The sequence below is a fragment of the Muntiacus reevesi genome, chromosome 1 (assembly GCF_963930625.1).
Source record: "Muntiacus reevesi chromosome 1, mMunRee1.1, whole genome shotgun sequence".
Classification (NCBI taxonomy): Eukaryota; Metazoa; Chordata; class Mammalia; order Artiodactyla; family Cervidae; genus Muntiacus; species Muntiacus reevesi.
In genome coordinates, this window is record NC_089249.1 from 282494826 (window position 1) to 282518554 (window position 23729).

General features: G+C 43.7%; 1 protein-coding gene across 5 annotated transcripts in view; it reads right to left on the minus strand.

The window, feature by feature from the left end:
* The window catches only part of FBXL17 (F-box and leucine rich repeat protein 17), a 498131-nt gene extending 485422 nt beyond the window's left edge, over positions 1–12709 (minus strand). For 2 of the 5 annotated variants that reach the window (XM_065923017.1, XM_065922840.1), the window contains exon 1: positions 11450–12702. In XM_065923017.1, the coding sequence (XP_065779089.1) occupies positions 11450–12367 (918 nt within the window). In that variant the 5' untranslated portion in view covers positions 12368–12702. Of the gene's footprint in view, positions 1–11449 lie in introns of all 5 variants that reach the window. The other 3 variants (XM_065923111.1, XM_065923198.1, XM_065922924.1) reach the window with 2 other exon arrangements.
* Between the last annotated feature and the right edge of the window lie 11020 nt (positions 12710–23729).

Here is a 23729-nt window from a genome sequence, read left to right on the forward strand (position 1 = left end):
AATTAATGTAGAAAAAGCGTTTGACAAAATCTAATCCCATTTCTTGACAAATATATTCAGGAAACTAGGAATGAAAGGAAACTTCCTTAATGTGATAGACGGCATGTGTAGAAATCCTGCCATTATTATTATACTTAATGGTCAAAGACTGAATATTTTCCCCTGAGATGAGGAATAAGACAAAGATTTCTGCTGTCTCCACTTCCACACAACACTGTACTATAGACTCTGGCCGGGGCAGTTACATAAGGAAAAGAATGAAAGGGCACTCAGATTAGAAAATTATAATGTTCTATAGTCACAATTATCATGACCTTATATAGAAAAATTATACACAAAAAAATTTAAGAGCTAATAAGCAACTATTTCTATACACTATCAATGAACAGTTAAGAAATAAAATAAGGAAGGACTTCCCCGGTGGTGCAGTGGATAAGAATCCACCTTCCAATGTAGGAGACACAGGTTTGAACCATGATCCAGGTAGACTCCACATGCTGAAAAGCAACTAAGCCTGTGCACCAAAGCTACTCAACACTCAATCTAGAGCCTGTGCTCTGCAAGAGAAGCCTCCACTCACTGCAACTAGAGACATCCTGTGCAATCATAAATACATAAATACAATTGTAAAAAAGGAAAGCACTTCTATTTGCAATAGCATCGGAACATGCTTTTTTAGTTTCCATTTCTTTATGTTGAAACTTTCCATTCTTTGGGTCAATGTTATATTCTCTTATAATTTGAATGATGTTTCTTTCCATTCTGTTAACATGTTTATAATAGTTTGAAGTTTTTATCTCCTAAGTCTAATACCTGTGCTTACTCAATTTTTATTAACTGTTTTGTTTCCTCTCAGTATAGGTCACTTTTTTTCTGTCTCTTTACATGTCTCATAATTTTTCATTCAAAACCAGTCATTTTAGGTAACATATTGTAGCAACTCCGGAATTTGATTTACTTCTCTGAAATCTGTTTCAACTTTAATCTCTCTGGCCTTAAATGGTAGGATCTGAAGTTTGAATGTTTGTTTGCATGTCTCTGCTCAAGTTTTAATTCTTATTCGTATTTCTTTAGCGTGGCTTCCCTATCTAAATTTGGGCAAAAAAATGCTCAAATACCTCAAGCCTGCCCTTCAATCTGTGCATGGGTTGGGAAGAGCATATTCAAGGCTTATTCTCAAGGTTGCCTTGGCCCTTGCTTTCTGCTAGATACTCTCAAGTCTCCCCAAGACATGTGCATAGTTTGAGCAAACCAAGGATATGTGAAGAGCTTATTATCCCTTTATGGGTCTCTCACTTCCAAGGTCCACTGGTTAAACTCCTAGCTGATCCCCACCTCATCCCAACTGGCACCACAATATGAAACTTGCAAATATGTGGGTTTTAACCATCTTCTTCCTACAAAGTTCATCACGTTTAGTTGACAGATACAGGTTGTTACTCATTGCCCCTAACTGAGTTACCCTCCTAAGACACCAAGCTGCTGGTTGTTGTTATTCAGCCACTAAGTCGTGTCTGACTCTTTGTGACCCAATGGACTGCAGCACACCAGGCTTCCCTGTCCTTCACTGGGGTTTGCTCCAATTCACATCCACTGACTCAGTGATGGCATCCAACCATCTCATCCTCTGTCGCCCCCTTCTCCCCCGCCTTCAATCTTTCCCAGCATCAGGGTCTTTTCCAAAGAGTCAGTTCTTCCCATCAGGTGGCCAAAGTACTGGAGCTGGAGCCTCAGCATCAGTCCCTCCACTGAATAATCAGGACTGATTTCCTTTAGGATCGATTGGTTTGATCTACTGCTATTAGGGGTCTCAATTCAAGAGTGCTATAGACTTCCACTATTCTTACCTGAGCTCTAGTAGCTTTCCTAAGAATAAATACATTTCAATTTGTTGTCTGCCTTTGGTTAATTTCCAAAGCCCAAATAGTTTAGGGCAATTTTGCCCAGTTATTTACATATATACGTATATGGGTATTGATATGTGTGTATATACATATACGACGTGTGTGTGTGTGTGTGTGTGTGTGTGTGTGTGTACTGTTTGCAGAGACCATCCACCAAACTTTTCATGCAGCCAAAGTTAGAAGTTCCTCTCTGGTAGATTTTTTTTATGCTTGTCCCCTCCACATTTCATAGACAAGAAAATAAAGATTTAGAGAAGCTAGATCATTTGTTGAGGATTAAAGGACTACCATGATTTTAAAGGGCTAATATGTCCCTTAGCAAACAGAAGATGTGTGGAATATGGTCACTGGAACCAAGAAACACCTCATTTAAAATATGTGTGACTTTGGGTACTACCTTCCTTGGACCTTAATTTGTTCTTTTGTAAAAGTAAGGTGATTGTCACAACAAACAAATAATTGACTAAATCTAGGTAGATTTTACTCAGGTGAAAGGAAATTCAATGAGTGAGTGAAGAGAAGATAACAGCAGTACCAGCAAAGATGGATAAAAGTAAAACAGCAAAATCGAAGCTGAAACACCAATACATATTTAACAGATCTCTGCATATGGTTTATTGTAGGCAACCTATAAAATGGGCCTCAATGACCCCACCTCCTGGAAGTTACACCTGTGTAAGTCTCTCCTTGGGTGTATAAGCAGGATTTATTGACTCACTCTCAATGAAAAGAGTACGGCAGAAGAGATTAGTTAAGAAAACTGTGGCTTCTTATTTTGGGTGTTCTGATTCTGCTGTTGCATGTGATCAGCCCTCTGGAGAAGCTCAAGTGGCATGGCAAGGGACTTAAACCTCTGGTCAACAGCCAAGCAGGACCTGAGGCCTGCCAACACCCAGGGGAGTAAGCCTGGCTGGAAGTACTCACACCCCAGGCGGGCAGCCCCAGAGATACCTTGATCATAGCCCCATAAGAGACCCTGGATCAGAGGGACCCAGCAAAGCCATGAAAAGATTCCCACAGAAAACACGAAGTAATAAATGTTTGTGGTCTTAAATTGCCGAACTTGTTAAACAGAAATAATTAACTAACATATGTTTTAATATACTGGCTTTTCTTACAGCCATTAAAATGCTATCTCGCCCACACCCTAACTCCTCAGAAAATAACTACCCCAGAAATTATCCCAGAAAATAATCTGCTCCATGCTGTTTTTCTTAATTCATTTAACAAACACCTGTGCACATGTACCTGGGCTTCTATGGGAGACACTAAGGTATGAGATTTGTTCACTGACTTCAAAATTATATATTCAAAGACATGTCTGAATTATCTTTGGATAAGCTGAGATTGAAGAGAAAGAGCATCTCAAAGGTTGCTTTGAAGAAAAAGAACATAAAGGACTGACCTGGACCAACATTTTTGTTAAATAAGAAAGAGGGAAAAATGACAATGAAAAAACTGAAATGGCACTTGAATCAAGCTAGGAAGTTGCTTACGTTAATACAGTCCTGTTAGTAATGGCTTGAACATGACAGAAGTCTACACCAAGTAGGTATTCTAAGGTTGCAAAAGATAAATGCATGGATCATCTTATACTTGTTGCTCAGAGTCCTAATATACAGGGGAAAATGAGTTACTCTTTTAATCCAGGTCATCTAGCCCTGCCTCCTGAAAAACCTGTATACAGATCAAGAACAGTTAGAACCAGACATGGAACAAACGACTGGTTCCAAATTGGGAAAGGTGTATGTCAAGGCTGTATATTGTCACCCTGCTTATTTAACTTACATGCAGAGTACAACATGCGAAATGCCAACTGGATGAAGCACAAACTGGAATCAAGAGGGAGAAATACAACCTCAAATATGCAGATGACACCATCCTTATGGCAGAAAGCAAAGAGGAACTAAAGAACCTCTTGATGAAAGTGAAAGAGGAGAGTGAAAAAGTTGACTTAAAGTTCAACATTCAGAAAACTAAGACCATGGCATCTGGTCCCATCACCTCATGGGAAATAGATGGGGAAACAGTGGAAACAGTGACAAGACTTTATTTTTGGGGGTTCCAAAATCTGCAGATGGTGACTGCAGTCATGAAATTCAAACATGCTTGTTCCTTGAAAGAAAAGATATGACAAACCTCAATGGCACATTAAAAAGCAGAGTCATTACACTTTGCCGACAAAAGTCCGTCTAGTCAAGGCTATGGTTTTTCCAGTAGTCATGTATGGATGTGAGAGTTGGACCATACAGCAAGTTGAGCGCCAAATAATTGATGCTTTTGAACTGTGGTTGGAGAAGACTCTTGAGAGTCCCTTGGACTGCAAGGAGATCCAACCATTCCATCCTAAAGGAGATCAGTCCTGGGTGTTCACTGGAAGGACTGATGCTGAAGCTCCAGGACTCTGGCCACCTATGGTGAAGAGCTGACTCATTAGAAAAGACCCTGATGCTGGGAAAGACTGAGAGCAGAAGGGGACGACAGAGGGTGAGATGGTTGGATGGCATCACTGACTGGATGGACATGAATCTGAGTTAACTCCGGGAGTTGGTGATGGACAGGGAGGCCTGGTGTGCTGCAGTCCATGTGGTCGCAAAGAGTCGAACACAACTGAACAACTGAACAATAACAAGCCCTGGAAAACAGAAGAGGAAGCAAAGGACAAGCGGCTGCCTTTCATAGTATGACTTGGAAGTAGTATACATTGCTTCTACTCCCTTCCTATTACCTAATATTTAGTCACAGCCTCCCTTATCCATGAAAGGCTAAGAAACAGTCTCTGGTTAGGTGGCCAAGAGCCTAGCTAGAACACGGTAGGTTCTGTTACTAACAACAATATAAAGGGAACGATATCAGGAAACAGCCATGACTTCTAGTCAAGACCTGGGTTGAAAACATACTTAATATTCCTAGATCTTTAGGGATGGATCTGGACAATGCAACTAAACTATTAATTACCAGAAAATGTACAAGTCATATTGCTGATATAATCTGAACTAACCACTACCAGGCCAATATCCAAGTATTGTCAAGCCTTGAAGATTCTACTTTTGACTAAGGCATTGCTGTAAGTTATCAAAAGATCCTTCAGACTAAAGAAACTTCCAGAGAACGTATTGTTGCTTAATATTGGGCATACATATCCCACAGACCTTTAAAAATCAACCATGCCAACACCTATATTTGGCCATTTCTTTTCTTAATGAAGAGATCTTACCTGCTATCAGAAGCAAGCAGGTTGCGTGCAAGTTATAGAAAGAAAAGAAGTAAATCTGTGTAGCAATTTCATATTGACTATCTCCTCTGTGTCAGTTGAACTTTTCTGGTCTTTTCTATTTTTTTCCTATTAATATCATACATTGCCTCTTTCTTAAATAGTCTACTTACAACAGCTTGCCTGTTGAATAAAGCACCACTTAGAAAAACAGAGACACAAAATATATTTCTTGTATTTTTCCTTTTTTTTTTTGACCTGCACTGCGCAGCCTGCAGGGATCTGAGTTCCCCAGCCAGGGAGTGAACGCAGGCCCCAGCAGTGAAAGCATGGAGTCCTAGCGACTGACCTCCAGGGAATTCCTATTCTGGTAGTTTTCTAACCATACAGCCAAAGGGACATCATAGATTCTAAAACTATTTCCTAATCGATAATCAAAATAATTTCTCATAGGTTAACCTTTAAAGTTTAAAGCACAGTAAACCAATAAAACCCCAACTATGACTACACAGAGTGTCAGTCTATAGTCAGGTATTCACACAAGAATGTTTTATTCTAAAGCAAGTCACCAAACTCAACAAAACCTGACTCCTTTTTAAGTATTCAGGGAGGAGACACTATGAAACGATGTGTCCTCTGACACATCTCCAGGATTCTCTGAGCACTTCCTTGTGTTCCGGCACAAAATAGTCTAAGCTCATCTTGTGTCTTCCCTGTCCCCCAACTCTGGAATCAGTCATTTCTCCAAGGAACACTGATTCCTTTTCGCAGAGAATGGTATTTAGAAGCTAAGACAGGGACACTAAGCAGACTCACTGTTTTGGGTACAGGTGCTCAGAGATTCTCTCAGGGCAGAGTAAGGCAATGCACCCAAGAACATACACAAGCAACCCGTCTCCCAGCACTGCTCCTGGCTTCTCCCACCACACGGGTGCCCTGACCACGTCACCTGGGCTCCAAACTGGCCAAGACTTGGGCAAGATTTGATATTTCTAAGTGAAGTATAGTTGATTCACAATATTAAGTTAGTTTCAGGTGTACAACATAGTGATTCCATATTTTTACAGATTATACTACACTTAAAGTCATACAAAATAATGGCTGTGTTTCCCTGCACTGGACACTATGTGCTATTGCTTCAAGACTCTTGATAAACATAAAACAGGACATTTAACCAAAGGAAAATTACTTTTTAAGAAAGTATTATTTTAATAGTAAAAGCTTCCATATTCGCCTTCACGTATCTTCCCTCCCATTCCCTGTCATTTATAGAACCTGATATCTTAAGCTGATAAAGAACAGCTCAAGGTCAACCCCCTTGACAGCTACTCATTACAAGGCACCAAAATTTACAGACTTCCCAAATGAGAAGAAAACAAATCTCACCTTTTGGTAGCCTGATTTAATTAAGTTATCCAAGATTTCTAGGCATTCTCCAGTCAAAAGATATCTTGAACCTGACTTCCTAAGGACACTTCATTTCAGCACTGACTAAGATCGTCTCTGGAGTACCTTCTAGAATTTATGTGATATCATAACCTTAGGTCAAAGCATTCATGAAAAGCTACATTAACTTAGTTCCTCTTACCCACTACTAATCTACATTCAAAGCTTTAAAAAGTTGTATTACTCATTTTCTTTGACTCCCATTTTCATTGCTTATTTCATATCTGAAAAAAACAGATCAGATACATAAGCTTTCCTCCAAAACACATTTCTCTTATAAAATGCTTCCTTGATCACTAAAGCAACCTGTTGGCAATAAAGCTATAAAAATACAGATTTAATAACTACTGACACACTATCAGAGACGCATTCATGGTAAAGTGGTTTTCTAATGGTGGTGATGGATTTTGGACCTCTCACCCGGTTGGCTTGGAAAAGAAACAGTCTGCTGACAGAGACCAAGGTATCTAAATATATAGCACACAAAGCCTCTGAAATTTAAATATAGATTCAAAATACCCAGTTACTCAAATAGCAACTACTTAAAAATATTCCACTGCTGTCATTTGATAAAATTGCTGTAGTGATTCTACTATATAAAAACTTAATTGTGATATCAGTAGGCAAGACTGCTTAAAGTTTTAAAGGCAACAGGTACCAAAGGCTGAGGCTACCTTATCTGATCTAAGATAACGCATTAACCAATTCAAGATCAAACGTGATGGGCTTAATTAAGTGTTCAATACCTAAGAAAAGGATATCCCCACAGTTGAACTTTGAAGGGGCATCCCCTGCTTATCAAATTTCTTGCATTTAAAAACAATTCAACCCCAAAGACCCAATTATAAAATTAGACTCTGACTCATAATGGTGAGAAGTTGACTGGTGTTAAGTTTCCACCTGCCCTCCAACTAAGGAATTCCTTTCATAAAATCTGAGAGAAGGTTAATCAGGCCTTTTTACACCGATGTTGAAAAGACCTCAAGACCTGGAAACACTGAGTTCTAGCCCAGGGTCTGCCATTCACTCTCTAAAATGCCTTGAGGTAAGCCATTTCACTTCTCCAGGCCTGCTTTTTTTCATGCATAAGGAGTAGGGAGTGACCAAATGATCTCAAAGGTCTCTTCCTGAAGTTACATAATTACAATTCCCAGTGAAGCTCACCATTTCAGGAAAGAATTCATTTTTACACAGCTCCCAGGAGGAGAAGGGGGAGACAGAGGATGAGATGGCTGGATGGCATCACCGGCTCCATGGACATGAGTGTGAGTAAAGTCCGGGAGTTCGTGATGGATGGGGAGGCCTGGCGTGCTACAGTCCATGGGGTCGCAGAGTCGGACACGACTGAGCAACTGAACTGAACTGGATCATACCATATTGAAATAAATACAGTATGGCATAATACTATGGGATACTACACAACAACTAAAAAGAATGAAGGAAACCATATGCTAACTAACAACAAAAGACCTCCAATTCATACAGTTAATGAAAAAAATTGAAGAACATGTACATTTTGATGCCATTTGTGGAAAAGGCTATGAAGTTTTACATAGGGCTTTCTACAATGAAGAAACTATTCTGGATATGCAGAGTCTAATACGGAAGCTGCCAGCCACACCTGACTACTGATCTCTGAAATACAGTTATTGTGACTGAGAAGCTGAATTTTAAATTTTACTTAATTTTAACTACTTTAAATTTAAATAGTAATCAGTTCAGTCAGTTCAGCCGCTCAGTTGTGTCCAACTCTTTGTGACCCCATGGACTGCAACACGCTAGGCCTCTCTGTCCATCACCAACACCCAGAGTTTACTCAAACTCATGTCCATTGAGTCGATGATGCCATCCAACCACCTCATCCTCTGTCATCCCCTTTTCCTCCCGCCTTCAATCTTTCCCAGAATCAGGGTCTTTTCCAATGAGTCAGTTCTTCACATCAGGTGGCCAAAGTTTTGGAGTTTCAGCTTCAGCATCAGTCCTTCCAATAAATATTCAGGGCTGACTTCCTTTAGAATGGATGGTTGGATCTCCTTGCTGTCCAAGGGACTCTCATATAAATAGTAATACGTGACTGGAAACTACTGTACCCCATAATACAGGTCTAGAAAAAAAATCTAAACTGGTAATGGTAGTCAGTGACCTCTGGAGAGAAAACTAGATGGAGGGTAGGGGTGAACCAAAGCAAACTTTTGCTTTCTCTGCATTATGTGAACTTAAAGCAGGTAATACTCACTACTTACATAAAAACAAAACTGAAAAAAAAATATTGATATTGAGTTAAAAATTTGACAGAAGCAGACTACAAAGAATTAAGTTTTTTCTCTTTTGCTTTTACCATACCTGGGAAAAACTGAACAAGTATGGTAGTTTGAGTCAACTACCCTAAAAACATCTTTAAATCATATTTCATTACATCTTTCTCCCAAACTCTCTCCCCTCCACCTTCCCATTCTCTGTAACTATAGTAACTTCTGGTACAAAGGACTCAGCAGTACAATTTTAGAAGCTATGGCCCATTATCAGGGGAGTTGGGCATACTTTCTAGTGGGGGTAATGGATTTCTGCCTCTATAAGCACAACCCTCTGGTACTGTTAGAAAAAGAAAAAGTTGTCATAGCTCCCTAAGTCTTCTCTTCTTCAAGCCAAAATAGAGGCAGAAACTTTTCACCATCCAATGGCTCTATTGTGGCTCAAAACAACTCAGGATAGAAACACTCCTTAGAGACTTCCCTTATTGGCATGGTATATACTCACTCAGAATCTCACCCCAGACTTCCTAAACACCTGGTCCTTCACTCCTTCATCAGTATTTACTGAGTGCTATTAAATGCCAGTCACTGCACTTAGGGGAGGAGACAGAGCAATGAACAATACTTAAGTAGAAAGAGCCTCTGCCCTCCAAAGCTTGATCCCCAAAAGTTAATTGGGTTGGTAAACACTAAAAAACTCGAATTTCAATTCATTCTAGACAGTCCAACTCATGCTAAGCTGAATACCACGGGGACCATGAAAACCACACAGAGTAGCTCTATCCGTGTTTCTAACACAAGTAATGGAAATCTACATAACATGTGTAAATACTGCAACATAACAGGGGAACTCCAATGAATAATTTCCCCAAATGTTCCCTAGAACAAGTTTTCAACAGTCCCTAGCAAAAATGTGGAAAAGAACAACGCTGTAAATAAAATAAACTTATTATATTGGAACTCTCTTTATTATGAAATCATGTCCTTTCTCCTTTCTTATCTTTTTCTTTTATTTTTGTTGTTGTATTAAAATGTGCTCTACCTCATGAAATAATGACAGTTTAGGTAGAAAGTGGGAGGTACCTGCTTTTTACTTTGTTTTTAAACAGTCTTACTTACCAAATAGCAAGACAGCAATCAAACCTCTATGCCAAATATTTGTTGATATTTCATTTGTCCATGTTGTCCATGTTTGTCCATGTTGTCCACTAAGTTAAAAGACTCAAGAACATTCCCTCTGCCCTAAAATGCACACCCTGAACATACAGAGGCAGTAATTACTCCTTCAAAAATACACCTCTGAAAGGTAAACAACTTCAGTTCAGTTGCTCAGTCGTGTCTGACTCTGCGACCCCATGAACCGCAGCACACCAGGCCTCCCTGTCGGTCACCAACTCCCGGAGTTTACCCAAACTCATGTCCATTGAGTCCATTGATGCCATCCAACCATCTCATCCTCTTGGGCATGCAGCAAAGTTAACCTTTCCCAGTTCTTTGCTATATTATTCGCAAAAATATTAGTATCACAATAAAACAAATCCAAACACAGGATTACAAATATGCAAAAAGTCCAATCAAAGTATATTGTTGAGAATAAAAATTATAATTGATGACAGCTACTTCAGTAATAATAAAAGTAGCCAAATTCTTATCTAGGTTTTTCTAGTTAGTCTTAAATATCATCCACAGTGATAAAGGGAGTTTGTATTTATTTAGCTCCAGAAAGCTGCAGTGTAGGGGTGAGAGAAGAGAGAAAATGAACAGAAAAAAAACTTTTTAATACTAACTTACTACAAACTACCACATAATTAAGTTTATCACTAGCATTGACAAAACCACAAATTTTACTTGGTAGCTGAAAGTGAGACAAGGTTTCCACGGGACATCCACCTCTTCCCCACTCAAGTATCCCCCAACAAAAAATATACTTGTCCTTACATCTGTTAATCTGTCTGCTTTACCTAAGACAAGAGAACAGCATAAATAAAAGGGTTTTCCACTCAGACAGGCCTAAACTCCGCAGACCTGTCTGTGTGTGACCTTGGGCAAGTCATTCAACCCCTTCAAGCCCGCGTGAAGCTCCATACGCACACACACCACATCGGCCCGACTTACGACTGTAGGCACGAGGCGCTGATGCACCGGTTTCTTCTTGTGTAAGGATGTTAACAATATTTCTTTCACGGCGTCAAATGAAGTATTCGGTGAGATATTATGTATATAAATCTCTGGCACTGTGCCTGATCATCGTGGTCAAGTGTTCGATAAATAAAAGGTAACTGTTTTTTGACATCAGCTAGCAGTTATCAAATCTGAAAGTACTGTGAATACTTTCCAACACTAATATACAAAAGTCTACCCAGTTAAGCGCAAACCGCTCAAGGGATTACAACACACACAACACACACTTCACAAAAAACCTACAGTTTCTGCAACAGTGGGCTTGGGGCCCTCCTAGGTGAACCCGGGATTACGCGCAGCAGACCTAAGCGATTAGAAGGACCTTCAGCGGACTCCAAGCCCCTGCACTTGAAATAACGGGCTGTCAGGGAGCCCCCCCCCCCCCGACCCCGGGGCGTGCAGGAGAGAAGACCCCCGAGAGGGCCCGGCGGGCGGGGGGCGCGTAGACCCACCTTGAGCAGGATGGAGGGCGGCAGCTGGTTGATGTCCGGGGCGTCGGGGGGCGGCTCCCGGTGGCAGTCGCACGGCGGCTCGGGGCCCTCCGGACAGTCGGCGTCGCCGCACTCGTGCTGCGGCTGCCGGGCGGCCGAGGGGGCGGCGCCCCCCGCTCGGACCGCGTCCCCGCCGGCCTCCGCGGGGGCTCCTCCCGGGGCGGCGGGGGAGCGCGGGGCGCGGAGCGGCGGCGGGGGGTGCTGCTCGGGGCCGCCGCCCGCAGGCCCGCCGCCGCCGCCGCCGCCGCCACCGCCGCAGGCGCCCCCGCCGCAGCGGGGCTGCTTACAGGGGGTGCAGGCGGGGACCCCGGCCCCCTTCCGCTTGCACACCATCTCGGGGGGAGCGGGGGGCTCGGCCGGCTGCGCCCGGAAGGGCCGCGAGACGGCGGGCGGCGCGGGCGGGCGCACGGGCCCCGGGAGGGCCCACAGGAGGCTCCGGGCCGGCCGCTCCCGGGCGGCGGCCGCGGCCGGCCCCAGCTCCCCGCGGCCGGGGGCGGGCGGCGCAGCAGCGGCGGCGGCGGCGGCCGAGAGCAGGAGGCGGCGCGCGGCGTCCTCGGCGGCCAGGCCCGCGCGGCGCCGCGCCGGGGGCTGTGAGGAGGCGGCCGCGCCGTAGGCCCTGAGCGGCCGCGGCGACGACAGCGGCGGCTCCTCCTCCGGGCCGGCGGGGGCGGGCGCGCCGGGGCCGTGCACGACGAGGCAGAGCATGCAGGGCCCGCGGAAGAGGCAGTCCCGGCCCCGGGGCGCCGCCGCCGCCGCCTTGGCCGGGGCCCCGCGGGGCCACCTGAGGAGAGGCCGGCGGCGGCGGCGCCACCAGCTGCCGCAGCGGGGCCGCTTCTGGCGCGGGCGGCGGCGCGGCTCCTTCGAGAGCAGGAGGCCCATAGGGGAGGCCCCGCACAGGGGCCGGGCCGGGGCAGGCCGCGCGCGGGTCGGCCTCGGGCCCGCGGGCACACGCGGGCACACACACACACGGTCACACACGCGGCGCTGGGGGGCTACATGCTCTGCCCCGGGACGCCGGGAGACCACGGCGGGGCGCGAGCTCTGGGGACGCGACGGAGGCGGGCGAGCCTGCTGACCGGGCGGCCGCTCGCAACCTGGCCCGCCGCCTCAGTTGGTCAGGGCGGCGGCGGGGGAATCGCGGGGCGCGCCTCAGACCACTTTAACGGCGGCTCTGCCGGCAGCGGTGCGCGCGCCCGCGGCACAGCTCGGCGCGCCGGGAGCGCGCGGCCCGCTTGGGAAGGGGGCGGGGCCGCAGCGGAGGCGCGGTGGGGGGTGGGGGGTGGGGCGGGAGCGCGCGGGCCGTTCGGGAAGAGGGCGGGGCCGCAGCGGCGCGCAGGGAGGGCGGCTAGGGGGCGCGCGGCCGGCTCGGGAAAGGGGCGGGGCCGCTCGGGAAGGGGGCGGGGCTCGGCGGCGCGCGCGACTGCTCGCCCCTTGACGGCCGCTCTGGCGGGCCCGCCGCCGCGGGTGCGGGCTGTCAGCCCCCAGCACCAGTCACCCGCGGTTTCCTGGAGCCCACGCCCCCTTCGTGGGTCCTGGAGGAGCCGCCTCTGAGCCCGCCGGATGACGTCTGTGGGCACAGCCGCGCTGACGTCGCCAGGCGCACGTTCGGGAACCGTCATTGGTCGGGAACCGCTCGGCCCTCTCACCGCCCGACCCGGATGCCTTGGGCGCTGAGGAGACCCGGTCCCGCTCGAGGCCAGCCCGGGTGCCCGGCGGGCTCTCCGCTGCGCCGGTGGGAGCGCGGCTCGGGCCGGCGAGAATGGTTCTCCCGCGAGGGACTCACCGGTGGAGCGTCTCTGCAGTGTTTCGGCGCTTGTCTGCAGACACTTGTTGGTAGTGACGGACCGCCTTTCCCTAAGTGCATTTCAGGATGAACGTACGTATCAGGTGATTTCAGTTAAGTTGCTCAGTCGTATCCGCCTCTGCGCCCCCGGGGACTGCAGCATGCCAGACCTCTCTGTCCATCACCAATTCCCGGCCTTTACTCAAACTCATGTCCATGGCGTCGGTGATGCCGTCCAACCATCTCATCCTCTGTTGCTCCCTTCTCCTTCAGTCTTTCCCAGCATCAGGGTCTTTTCCAGTGAGTCAGTTCTTCACTCAGGTGACCAAAGGATTGGAGTTTCAGCTTCAACATCAGTCCTTCCAATGAACACCCAGGACTGATCTCCTTTAGGATGGACTGACTGGATCTCCTTGCAGTCCAAGGGACTCTCAAGAGTCTTCTCCAACACCACAGTTCAAAAGCATCAGTTCTTCAGTGCTCAGCTTTCTTTATGGTCCAACTCACACATCTATACATGACTACTGGAAAAACCGTAGCTTTGACTAGACGGACTTGGTTAGCAAAGTGATGTCTCTGCTTTTTAATATGCTGTCTAGGTTGGTCATAGCTTTTCTTCCAAGGAGTAAGCGTCTTTTAATTTCATGGCTGCAGTCACTATCTGCAGTGATTTTGGAGCCCCCAAAAATAAAGTCTGTCATTGTTCCCACTGTTTCCCCATCTACTTGCCATGAAGTGATGGGACCGGATGCCATGATCTGTTTTCTGAATGTTGAGTTTTAAGTCAACTTTTTCAGGTTATTTAGACACACAGATAAATGCTTTCTCAACCCAATTAGTCATCCAGTGTCCCAAGCCACACAGCTATGGAAGACTCTGTCTCTGTACCCATCTCCCCATCCATCACGTACAGGACTTTTTAAAACTGATTGCTCACTGCTTGCTCAGAGATAAAGGGCTCTAGGTGGACTTTGGAGACTCAGGTTTCCTCAGAAAACGAGGAAATAGTCTTTGCAGACAGCCCTTTTGAAGATTTGACTGTAATGAGACCAGAGACATAAAGCTGTAACTAGGAGTAGTACCTGGTGTTGAAAGAAAGTTAGTTTTCACAAGGGAGAAATTGGGAGCGGCTTTCACAAGGACTTGGACATGCTGGTGGGAATGAGCCAGTATAAAGGAAAAGGTAGGGAAATAAAAGATAATACAACAAGGCCCTTGAGAAGATGAAATGGTGATTACCTATGGAGGGATACAGTCTTCACTGTGATTGGAAGGAAGGAGGCAAGGATAGATCAAGGATGAATGCAGATAGGTGGACATTTCTGGCAAGGCAGTGAAAGAGTTCATTTTGAAAGGGCTCTGTTTTCAGTGGAGCCTGCTTATATGCTGAACGGTGGAAGATGGCAGGTATATTTTAAAGCTACTAAGGATAACAGAGAACTGACTGAGAAAACAGTATTGCAACATTCAAGGCTTATCTGCATAGAGACCCTTGAGCGTTCCTGACTTTACCACCACACTGGCCAGTCTTACCCAGCCTTCACCTAATCTGCCATCAGACTTTTGCTAATAGAGGCCTCCTTATCAGTAATCACTTTTATTTTAGATCTCCCTTTCTGAGCTTGATCACAGTGAGATGGAATTCCAAGAAACCTAGAGGCAGAGATTCATCAAAGGGTTTTACATAGGTTTCTTCCAAGGTACTGCCCAAACTGCATTCACCTACAGATATTGTCCACACATCTTTCATCCCTCTGACTTAAAAGGAATTTCTCAGGGTCCCAGAAGAAAGGTGAGGAGTGACAGGGTTATCTGAGGCTTTTTAACAAATCCTTTGCATCTCTTCCAGACTACACTTTGAGCAGTAGGAGAGGGTATTCTAAGCTTTTTATTACTCTGTTTCAAAATTGTGGACCCATTAGTTGCATATGAATTAAACATACATACAACCCAGCAATCCCACTTACAGATATTTATCCAAGAAAAAAAGCATATACCTACAAAAAGACTTGTGCAAAAATACTCATAGCATCTTTATTCATAATAATCAAAATCTACAATCTAGATGTCCATCAGTGAAGAATGGCTGAACTGGTATACTCATTTGATAGAATACTACCCACAATCAAAGGGAGGGAGGTAAACAACATGAAGGAATCTCATAAATCCAACACCACAGTTCAAAAGCATCAATTTTTCGGCCCACAGCTTTCTACACACTACTCCTACCTTATGCTACACATCTTACAATGCTGTGTGTCAATTATCAATTAAACTGAAATAAATTGCACCTCCTTTACTTTTCCTTTGCATGCCTGCTCAGTCATGTCCTACTCTCTTCAACCCCATGGACTGTAGCCCAGCAGGCTCCTCTGTCCATGGGATTTCCCTGGAAGAATAGTGGAGTGGGTTGCCATTCCCTCCTCCAGGTGATATTCCTGAACCAAGGACTGATCCCACATCTCCTACATTGGCAAGAGGATTCTTTACCACTGCGCCACCTGGAAGCCCACTTTTCCTCTCACCATGGTTTTATTTTCTTCATATTGCATTAGCACATGTTTATTTTGTCTTCTTTTTTTTTTTTTTTTTTAATCTCTCCCACTAGAGTGTAAACCCCATGAGGACTGGGACTTTGTTCAGTTTTTTAGGAAGATAATCTGGCAATTGTATAGAAAATGAACTAGAGTAGGAAGAGGCTCTTAGCAGTAAGACCAGTTGGGAATTGTTCAGTGGATGGACTTTAAAAGCATGAATTAAGGCCATTGTGGTAGGGGTAATGAGGTATGGTTGGGATTGAGAAACGGAGTCTTCAGGATTTAGTAACTTACTTATGAATTAGGTAGAGGATGATGGATAGGGAAGAAATGAAAGGCCCAGAATAGCAACTTGTACATTCATATGCCGTATTTCAGTGTAATAGTGATTAATAGATTCTATAATATAAAATATTTACATATTTGAATAAAATTCAAACTTGGGGTATATATTGTGTTATACCCAAATTCACACTAAAAACCAGTATCTAAATTTAAAATGTTGAAAACTGTTCAAAAGAAAAGCCTTTTCTTTCTTTGGTGATATAGAATATATGTACTCACTTCAAAATTCACATTTGCCTGTAGAGACACACCCACAGACACAATTTCTCACGCTTGCTGTTGGGTAACAATGACTGTTATTAATGGCCAAAACACCCTGTGGCACCAGTGATGTAAGTAGATCTCAGATAATGTACCGTTGGTCTCACTGGTTGTGGTGGGTGCAATGGATTACCTACAAGGACACTCTGGGGGGCAGAAGACATGCTTTTATGCATCTGGAAATCATGCAACACCCCAAGTGTTCAATAAACTTAATCCGTTACTCAATTGTGTTTTTGCTGCACTACTAAAAGCCAAAGATGGAAAAACAGCCAGCTTTCCGAGGATTTCCTTCAGGAAGTGATCTGTACTCTTGAAGGGTCTTAGTTCAGTTCAGTTCAGTCGCTCAGTCGTGTCCAACTCTTCTTGACCCCATGGACTGCAGCACACCAGGCCTCCCTGTCCATCACCAACTCCCGGAGTTTACTCAAACTCATGTTGATCGCATCGGTGATGCCATCCAACCATCTCATCCTCTGTCATCCCTTTCTCCTCCCGCCTTCCATCTTGCCCAGAGTCAGGGTCTTTTCCAATGGGTCTGTTTCAAGCACAGTATGAAAGTGCAGCGGCTGCCTCCCCTGCCCACCCTCAGCTCACCCTATGACTGAGTCCTGCTCACCTGCAGCTCTCAACCCAGGTGCCCCTTCCCTGGGGTCACACCTCCCCGTCCGTCTCCTTTACAGCAGTGACCAGGGCAGGCAGCTGTGGGGCCTCTGTCAGAATTAAGCCCTACTCTGTTTATCCTGAGCTTCCCTGGTGGCTCAGAGGTTAAAGCGTCTGCCTGCAATGTGAGAGACCCGGGTTCGATCCCTTGATCAGGGAAGATTCCCTGGAGAAGGAAATGGCAACCCACTCCAGTACTCTCGGCTGAAAAACCCCATGGACAGAGGAGCCTGGTGGGCTACAGCCCCCCGGGTCACATAGAGTCGAACACAACTGGGCGGCTTCACTTTCACTTTCTTTTGTTTATGCTTGAATCACCAGCACCGGAAGTCACTAATCAGTTGCACTTTAAAGAGAAGTTATTCTGGGTGGCCTGATGTAATGGTGGGAAATCTTTACAGACAGTCCGAGGGTGAGGTTCAAAGCAGCAGCGGGTTGCTTCACTGTTGGCCTTGAAGACGCAGCCTCGCGCGCTGAGCGGGGCGCCGCGGCCCCGTCCCGCGGAATTCGGGATTCAGCGGACAGGTCTGGGAGAAGAGCGTGGGCTACAGGGAGCCCGGCCCTGCGAAGGCCCCGACTCCAGCGCCCTGAGGATCTGAGCCCAGGCCAGGATCCCTGACTACAGAGCTGTGAAACGGTAAAAAGCCGCTGTTTTAAATCACCGTGTCATCATTTGTTATCGTGGAAATAGAAATGTTTTCACCGAAGACACTTGTGAAACTAAGCCTTCATGCAACTTAACCGGGGGAAAAGAAAGCAAAACAACCGATTATCACCCAAAACGCTCCAAAGATAATTCAGGCTCGTGAAAGGAAGCAATTAACTGAGTTTAAAACAGAAAATTCATTGTTCTCCCACTTTTATATAAGTTAGTGTGGTAATTAAGGCAAATGCAGGGGTTTCTTTTCCTTTTTTTTAACTTAAGATTCACATGTTCATCTTTTCTTCTACCTGGGGATCAAGCCGGGTCTCCGGTGTCTCCTGCATGGCAGGCAGGTTCTTCACCGCTGGAGCCTCTGGGGAAGCCCTAAACGAGATCACTAAAGCAGAAGATGTTCTACCACGTGTTATTCAGTCACTGACTCATGTCCAGCTCCTTCCGACCCTACGGACTGTAGCCCGCCAGGCTCCTGTCCATGGGATTGCCCAGGGGAGCATTCTGGAGTGGGTGGCTGTTCCCTTCCCCAGGAGACCTTCCCACCCACAGATTGAACCCCCTCTGCTGCACTGTCGGATAGTTCTGCTGCCGAGCCTGATCTCCTCAGTTCTGTGCCCAGCTCCTATATCACAACCGATACTTTTTTACTGTCAACTGGTAACGTAGGACCTTTAGAAAGAATTAAGTTACACATGACTCCCTAACCAATTTAATGTTTTTCCCTCTTAAATTTAATAACATTTTTGTTTCTTGTTATATAAATTTAGAATAGTTACACATTTGCTCACAATAAAGAAATGACAGATAATTATAATTACTATGGCAACCACAATTCTAAATGTTGAGAACTGGTGGTATCAGTATAATAATCAAGTGTCCACACTCCAATTTTGTTTGCTGTGTTCCCAAATCGTATCACGAGTGTCAAGTTGCCCCTTCATAACCAGTTCCCTTCTTACTAAGGGTTTTATCTCTCCTTCCAGAGTTAAGGCAGTCATAACCAAGATCCACAAACTAGAAGGACTGAATGGACTGTTCAAGGTTTAACCCCTTCTGGAGCAGGTGGGAGACGGGAGGGTGGCTGAAGAGGTGATGTGGGGTGACTCTCACCTCTCCTCTGACTTCTGTCTGACACTGCTGGCTCATTAGCCCCTGGATTATGAGATTTTCTTGTTTTATGTTGCCTCCTTGGCCAAGTGATAAGATGTTCTTTTTCGCCATTCAGGGAGTAGATACTTCTCTTTGGATGAAGAAAGGGATGATAAAGTACTTTTTTAAGTTATTTTTCTTTTCTAAAATATTTTTTATTTTTTCCAAAGATAGAAAGTTAGAGTCATACCTAAGTATGAAACAACGGAAAAAATGATTTTAGCAACTGTTCTCTTTAACTTCATAAACTACATAAATTCCCTCAACTTTCTGGAAGGATACACTTTATCGGTATGCAACCTGTGTTACCCTGAGTAGCTTTGAGTTTCAATTCTGTTTCACTTGCTTTTAAATTACACATTGCTGTTTGTTGATGTTTATAGTTTCTTTGTGTGTTTGTTCAGTTATGCCTACAGTATGTTGTGAAGCAAACAAATCAACCCTATTTGCAGTCCATCCTTTCCCACTAATGTTAAGACTAGGGTGCAAGGATTAAAAATTATATCGTCTATAACCCAAGTGTGAAGGCAGAGATAAACACAGTCTCTTCTAAGTTTGGTTATGCAGCAAAGCTTGCCATTCAGAGTCAGCTCTCGAACCTCCCACCTCCACCTAATGATGGGAATAAGGAAATAGGGTCCCAGGACCTTTTGTCCCCTCCAGGGGAATAGATCCAGATAGCTGAGAACCACTGTTTTTCCAGTAGTCATGTATGGATGTGCAAGTTAGACCACAAAGAAAGCTGAGTGCTGAAGAATTGACGCTTTTGAACTGTGATGTTGGAGAAGACTCTTGAGAGTCCCTTGGACTGCAAGGAGATCCAACCAGTCCATCCTGAAGGAGATCAGTCCTGGGTGTTCATTGGAAGGACTGATGCTGAAGCTGACCACCTCATGCGAAGAGCTGACTCATTTGAAAAGACCCTGATGGTGGGAAAGATTGAGGGTAGGAGGAGAAGGGGACGACAGAGGATGAGACGGTTGGATGGCATCACCGACTCGACAGACATGGGTTTGGGTGGACTCCGGGAGCTGATGATGGACAGGGAGGCCTGGTGTGCTGAGATTCATGGGGTCACAAAGAGTCGGACACAACTGAGTGACTGAACTGAACTGAACTGTTATAGGAAACATGCCATTCTCTGTGACTTCTTTTCCTTTCACTTTATATATTCACTTCAACCTTACGTTGGAAGTAAGTGTGTGTATGTGTGTGAGTGTGTGTATCTTGGGGAAGAATATGGGGAAAGAGGACTTCTTCCCAATTCCTACTGCTCTGCCAATGATTTCCCCTGACAAATCAATGTATTTTCTTCCATATTTGTAAAAATTGACATTCTTGAACATTCATGAATTGGATCTAATTGGGACAATTTGAATCTTTATTGGGCTACAAATCAAAGGTATTTACTTACTGACAGGTAACAAAACTGAGATAGTGATAGGTAACGTTCTCACATGTTGTGGACCAGAGGCACTCTGTTTTTAAACTTAATATAGCTGTTTTCCATGTCAACCACAACATGATAAATAATAATTTCTCTATGACCAACATACTATATACATTCTTATAAATTAAAAAATGAAAGAAGAAAATTTATTTTGAGGTCATAAGGGCACATCAAGTGTGTCAGAATCTTCACTGAAAACATGCGTGGTTCACATAGTCAAGTGACAAGAATAGGAACTGCAAGATTTGTTATTTCAAAAGACACTTAATTCTAAGGGACATTAACCCTAAAACCTACTTTAGATTGTATTGCCTATGTCATGCTGTTTCACCTACGTTCATTACCAACCAGCCTCCCCTCCCCACCGAAATGTTTCCTTTCTGACTGTACCTTTTATCCAGTCAGTACTGAGATATGCTCCCAGAGTCTCTTCTTACAGATCAAGTTTTGGAGAATAGTCTACGGAGAAAATGAATCATTCTTTTCAAACACAGTATAAGGACTATTTGCTAAGATCAAATTGAAGAATGATTACACTGAATAGAAATTCTAAAGGGTGGGTTAACGGGGGAATAGTATTTTCTAAAGGAAAGGATGAGCCCGGAACACATTTTCTGTGAAGCCATCAGTTCTTTGACTGTGTGAGATGCATGTCAGTATGTGTTCTGTGCAAGAGAGAGACAGAGAGAGAGAAAGCTGCTTGTGTGTGCCCCCATTGGTAACGATTTTCAAGAAGTACCTAACAATCCATAACTTTATTTTCTTACTTTGGTAGAGAAACTCTGATTCACACAAGCAAGTAAAAAATATCAGGAACATTCTGGCAGCCTTCTGACTAGACTGAGACAGGTATCATGATTGGTTTATAATCTAAGCCCAAAGAGAGAAAACGTAAAAGGAGGAAGCAAACAAAAGGGCAATAGAGAAATGACTTTAAAGTTTTGGTGGGCTAGTGTGTTTCTAATGGTACTTAGTCCAGAAACTTTCCTGATCCCTGAGAGATAGGGCTCCACACCATCATCCCTTAAGGCAATTCAAATTAATCTCATTGAGACACCATCACACCTCCACTGGAATGGCTAAAATTTAAAACATTAGCACAGCAAATGTTGGCAAGGAAGTAGAACAACTTAAACCCTGATGTACTGATGGGGGAAATGCAAAATGATGACAGTCATTTTGGAAAACATTCTGCTAGATTCTTATGAAATTAAAGACACAATTACCATATGATCCAGAGATCTTAATCCTAAGTGTTTATGAAAGAGAAATGAAAACATATCTTTATATAAAAGCCCGTATCCAAATACTTATAACAACTTTATTCACAACTGTCAAAACCTGCACGCAAACATTCTCCACTGGTAAAGAGATGATCTGTGGTAAATCTACACAATGGGCGAATCTTTAGTACATTACCCTAAGTGAAAAAAGGCAGACTTAAAGGCTTCATCCTGTATGTATGATTCTATTTATATGACTTTCCCCAAATAGGCAAAACTGCAGGGACGGAAAGTAGAACAGAGGTTGCCAGAACCTGGCACTGGGGGAGGGTTTACTTCAAAGAGGCAGGATGGAGCTCTGGGGGGGTTAGAAGTATCATATATCCTGATCCTGGTGGTGAACGCATGACCGAATGAACTCGTCAAAATTCATAGAACTATCCACTAAAAAGGATGAATTTCATACTATATAAATTATATCTTAATAAAGCTGAGTTTAAAAGAAAGGAATATAGAACAGTAATTTATAAGACATATAGACCAGTCTTTTCAAAAATTCAATCATTAATTTTAAAAAAAGAAAAGAAAGTAGGTATCTGAACTAAACATAAAGAGACTGAAAAAGCAAAAATATCAAATGAAATATATGAACTTAGAATGGATTCTAGTTTAAAATAATGTAACAAAACAACCAAGATAATTATCTTTGTACAGTTGGGGATATTTGAATATGGACTGGATATTAGGTAATACTACATAGTTATTTTCAATTCTCTTAGGCATTAAAAGAATATTAAGATTACTTATTTTTGTTAAGGAGATGTATGCTAAATGATTTAAGGTGAAATGTCACGGTATTTATAACTTCCTTTCAAATGTTACTGAAGAAAAGGCAGGATGGAGACATGAAAAATGCTGACCATTATAGAAACCAGCCGGAAGAATCCGTGGGCATGGTGTACTTACCACATAATGTCTTTTCAGTGTAGTGCTAAAACTCTGATATAGAACATCACTTCTATCATATATCAAATACCCATGAGTGTTATGAGTAAAAGGAAAATTGTAGGCAAATATGTATCACACAATTCAAGGTTTTTAGAATACATGTGGGATTAGTGTATTTACATCTATCAACTCCTAAATAATTTGGTGATGACACACATCATATTGCTAATAGTGGTACCCACTGGTAAATGAAGTACAGAATCAGAATTCAAGTAGAAATTTCATTTAGTACTCTATAGTTAATGCCTTATATACTATAAAAGGTTTTTGGATGATTTTTACTTTTCTTGTAGTAAAACAGTCAAGGTGGAAAGGAAGTCATCTAAAACTTTATCATTTTTAATCCTTACTCTCATATCTGTACAATGAGACCAAAATTCTTTCCCAAAGACTTTTGATTCTTTCTAAAATAAAATCCTCTTTAAATGAATTTCTACAATAGTACACCTCTACATTTGAAGGCAATTCCAAAGAAGAATTCTGAAAAACATTTGCAACAAAAACAGCATGATTCAGAAAAGTATCTGCAGTTCATGGATAATACAGAAAATTCCCAATATAACAGAGTAATTAAAAATTCATAAATTGTTACTAATCTTTAGTGATGAAAAATTATGAAAATAGGACCTTTACCACCTCTATTTTTAAAAGCTGTAAAAATGTTACTAAGGTTTGCTTTTTTTATATATATATATAAGAGCATAGTGACTCCGCCTGCAATGCAAGAGACCCACGGTTCAATTCCTGGGGAGGGAAGATCCCCTGGGGAGGGATATGGCAACCCACTCCAGTGTTCCTACCTGGGAAATCCTCCATCAAGAGGAGCCTGGTGGGCTACAGTCCATGGGATGACAAAGAACTGCACATGACTGAGCATCTTAGCATGTTTTTATATACAGAGTTGGATAACAATGTTGTGTTAGTTTATTAAGGTTTTTATTTAATCAAAGAATGTTGGGGAAAAAAAGAATGTTGCTTGAAGTGCATAACATATTTTTCCCACAGCAACAATGTTAAATGTGTTAAAAGACATGAAGATCAGATTGGAAAAGTTTATTCAACTCAAATGTGACTGAGCTATAGTACTAACAGCAGGCCTCAATAAATACTTGTAGTATAAGAGAATAAGTGAGTGGATGAATCAGTATCAAGGACCAGGATGTT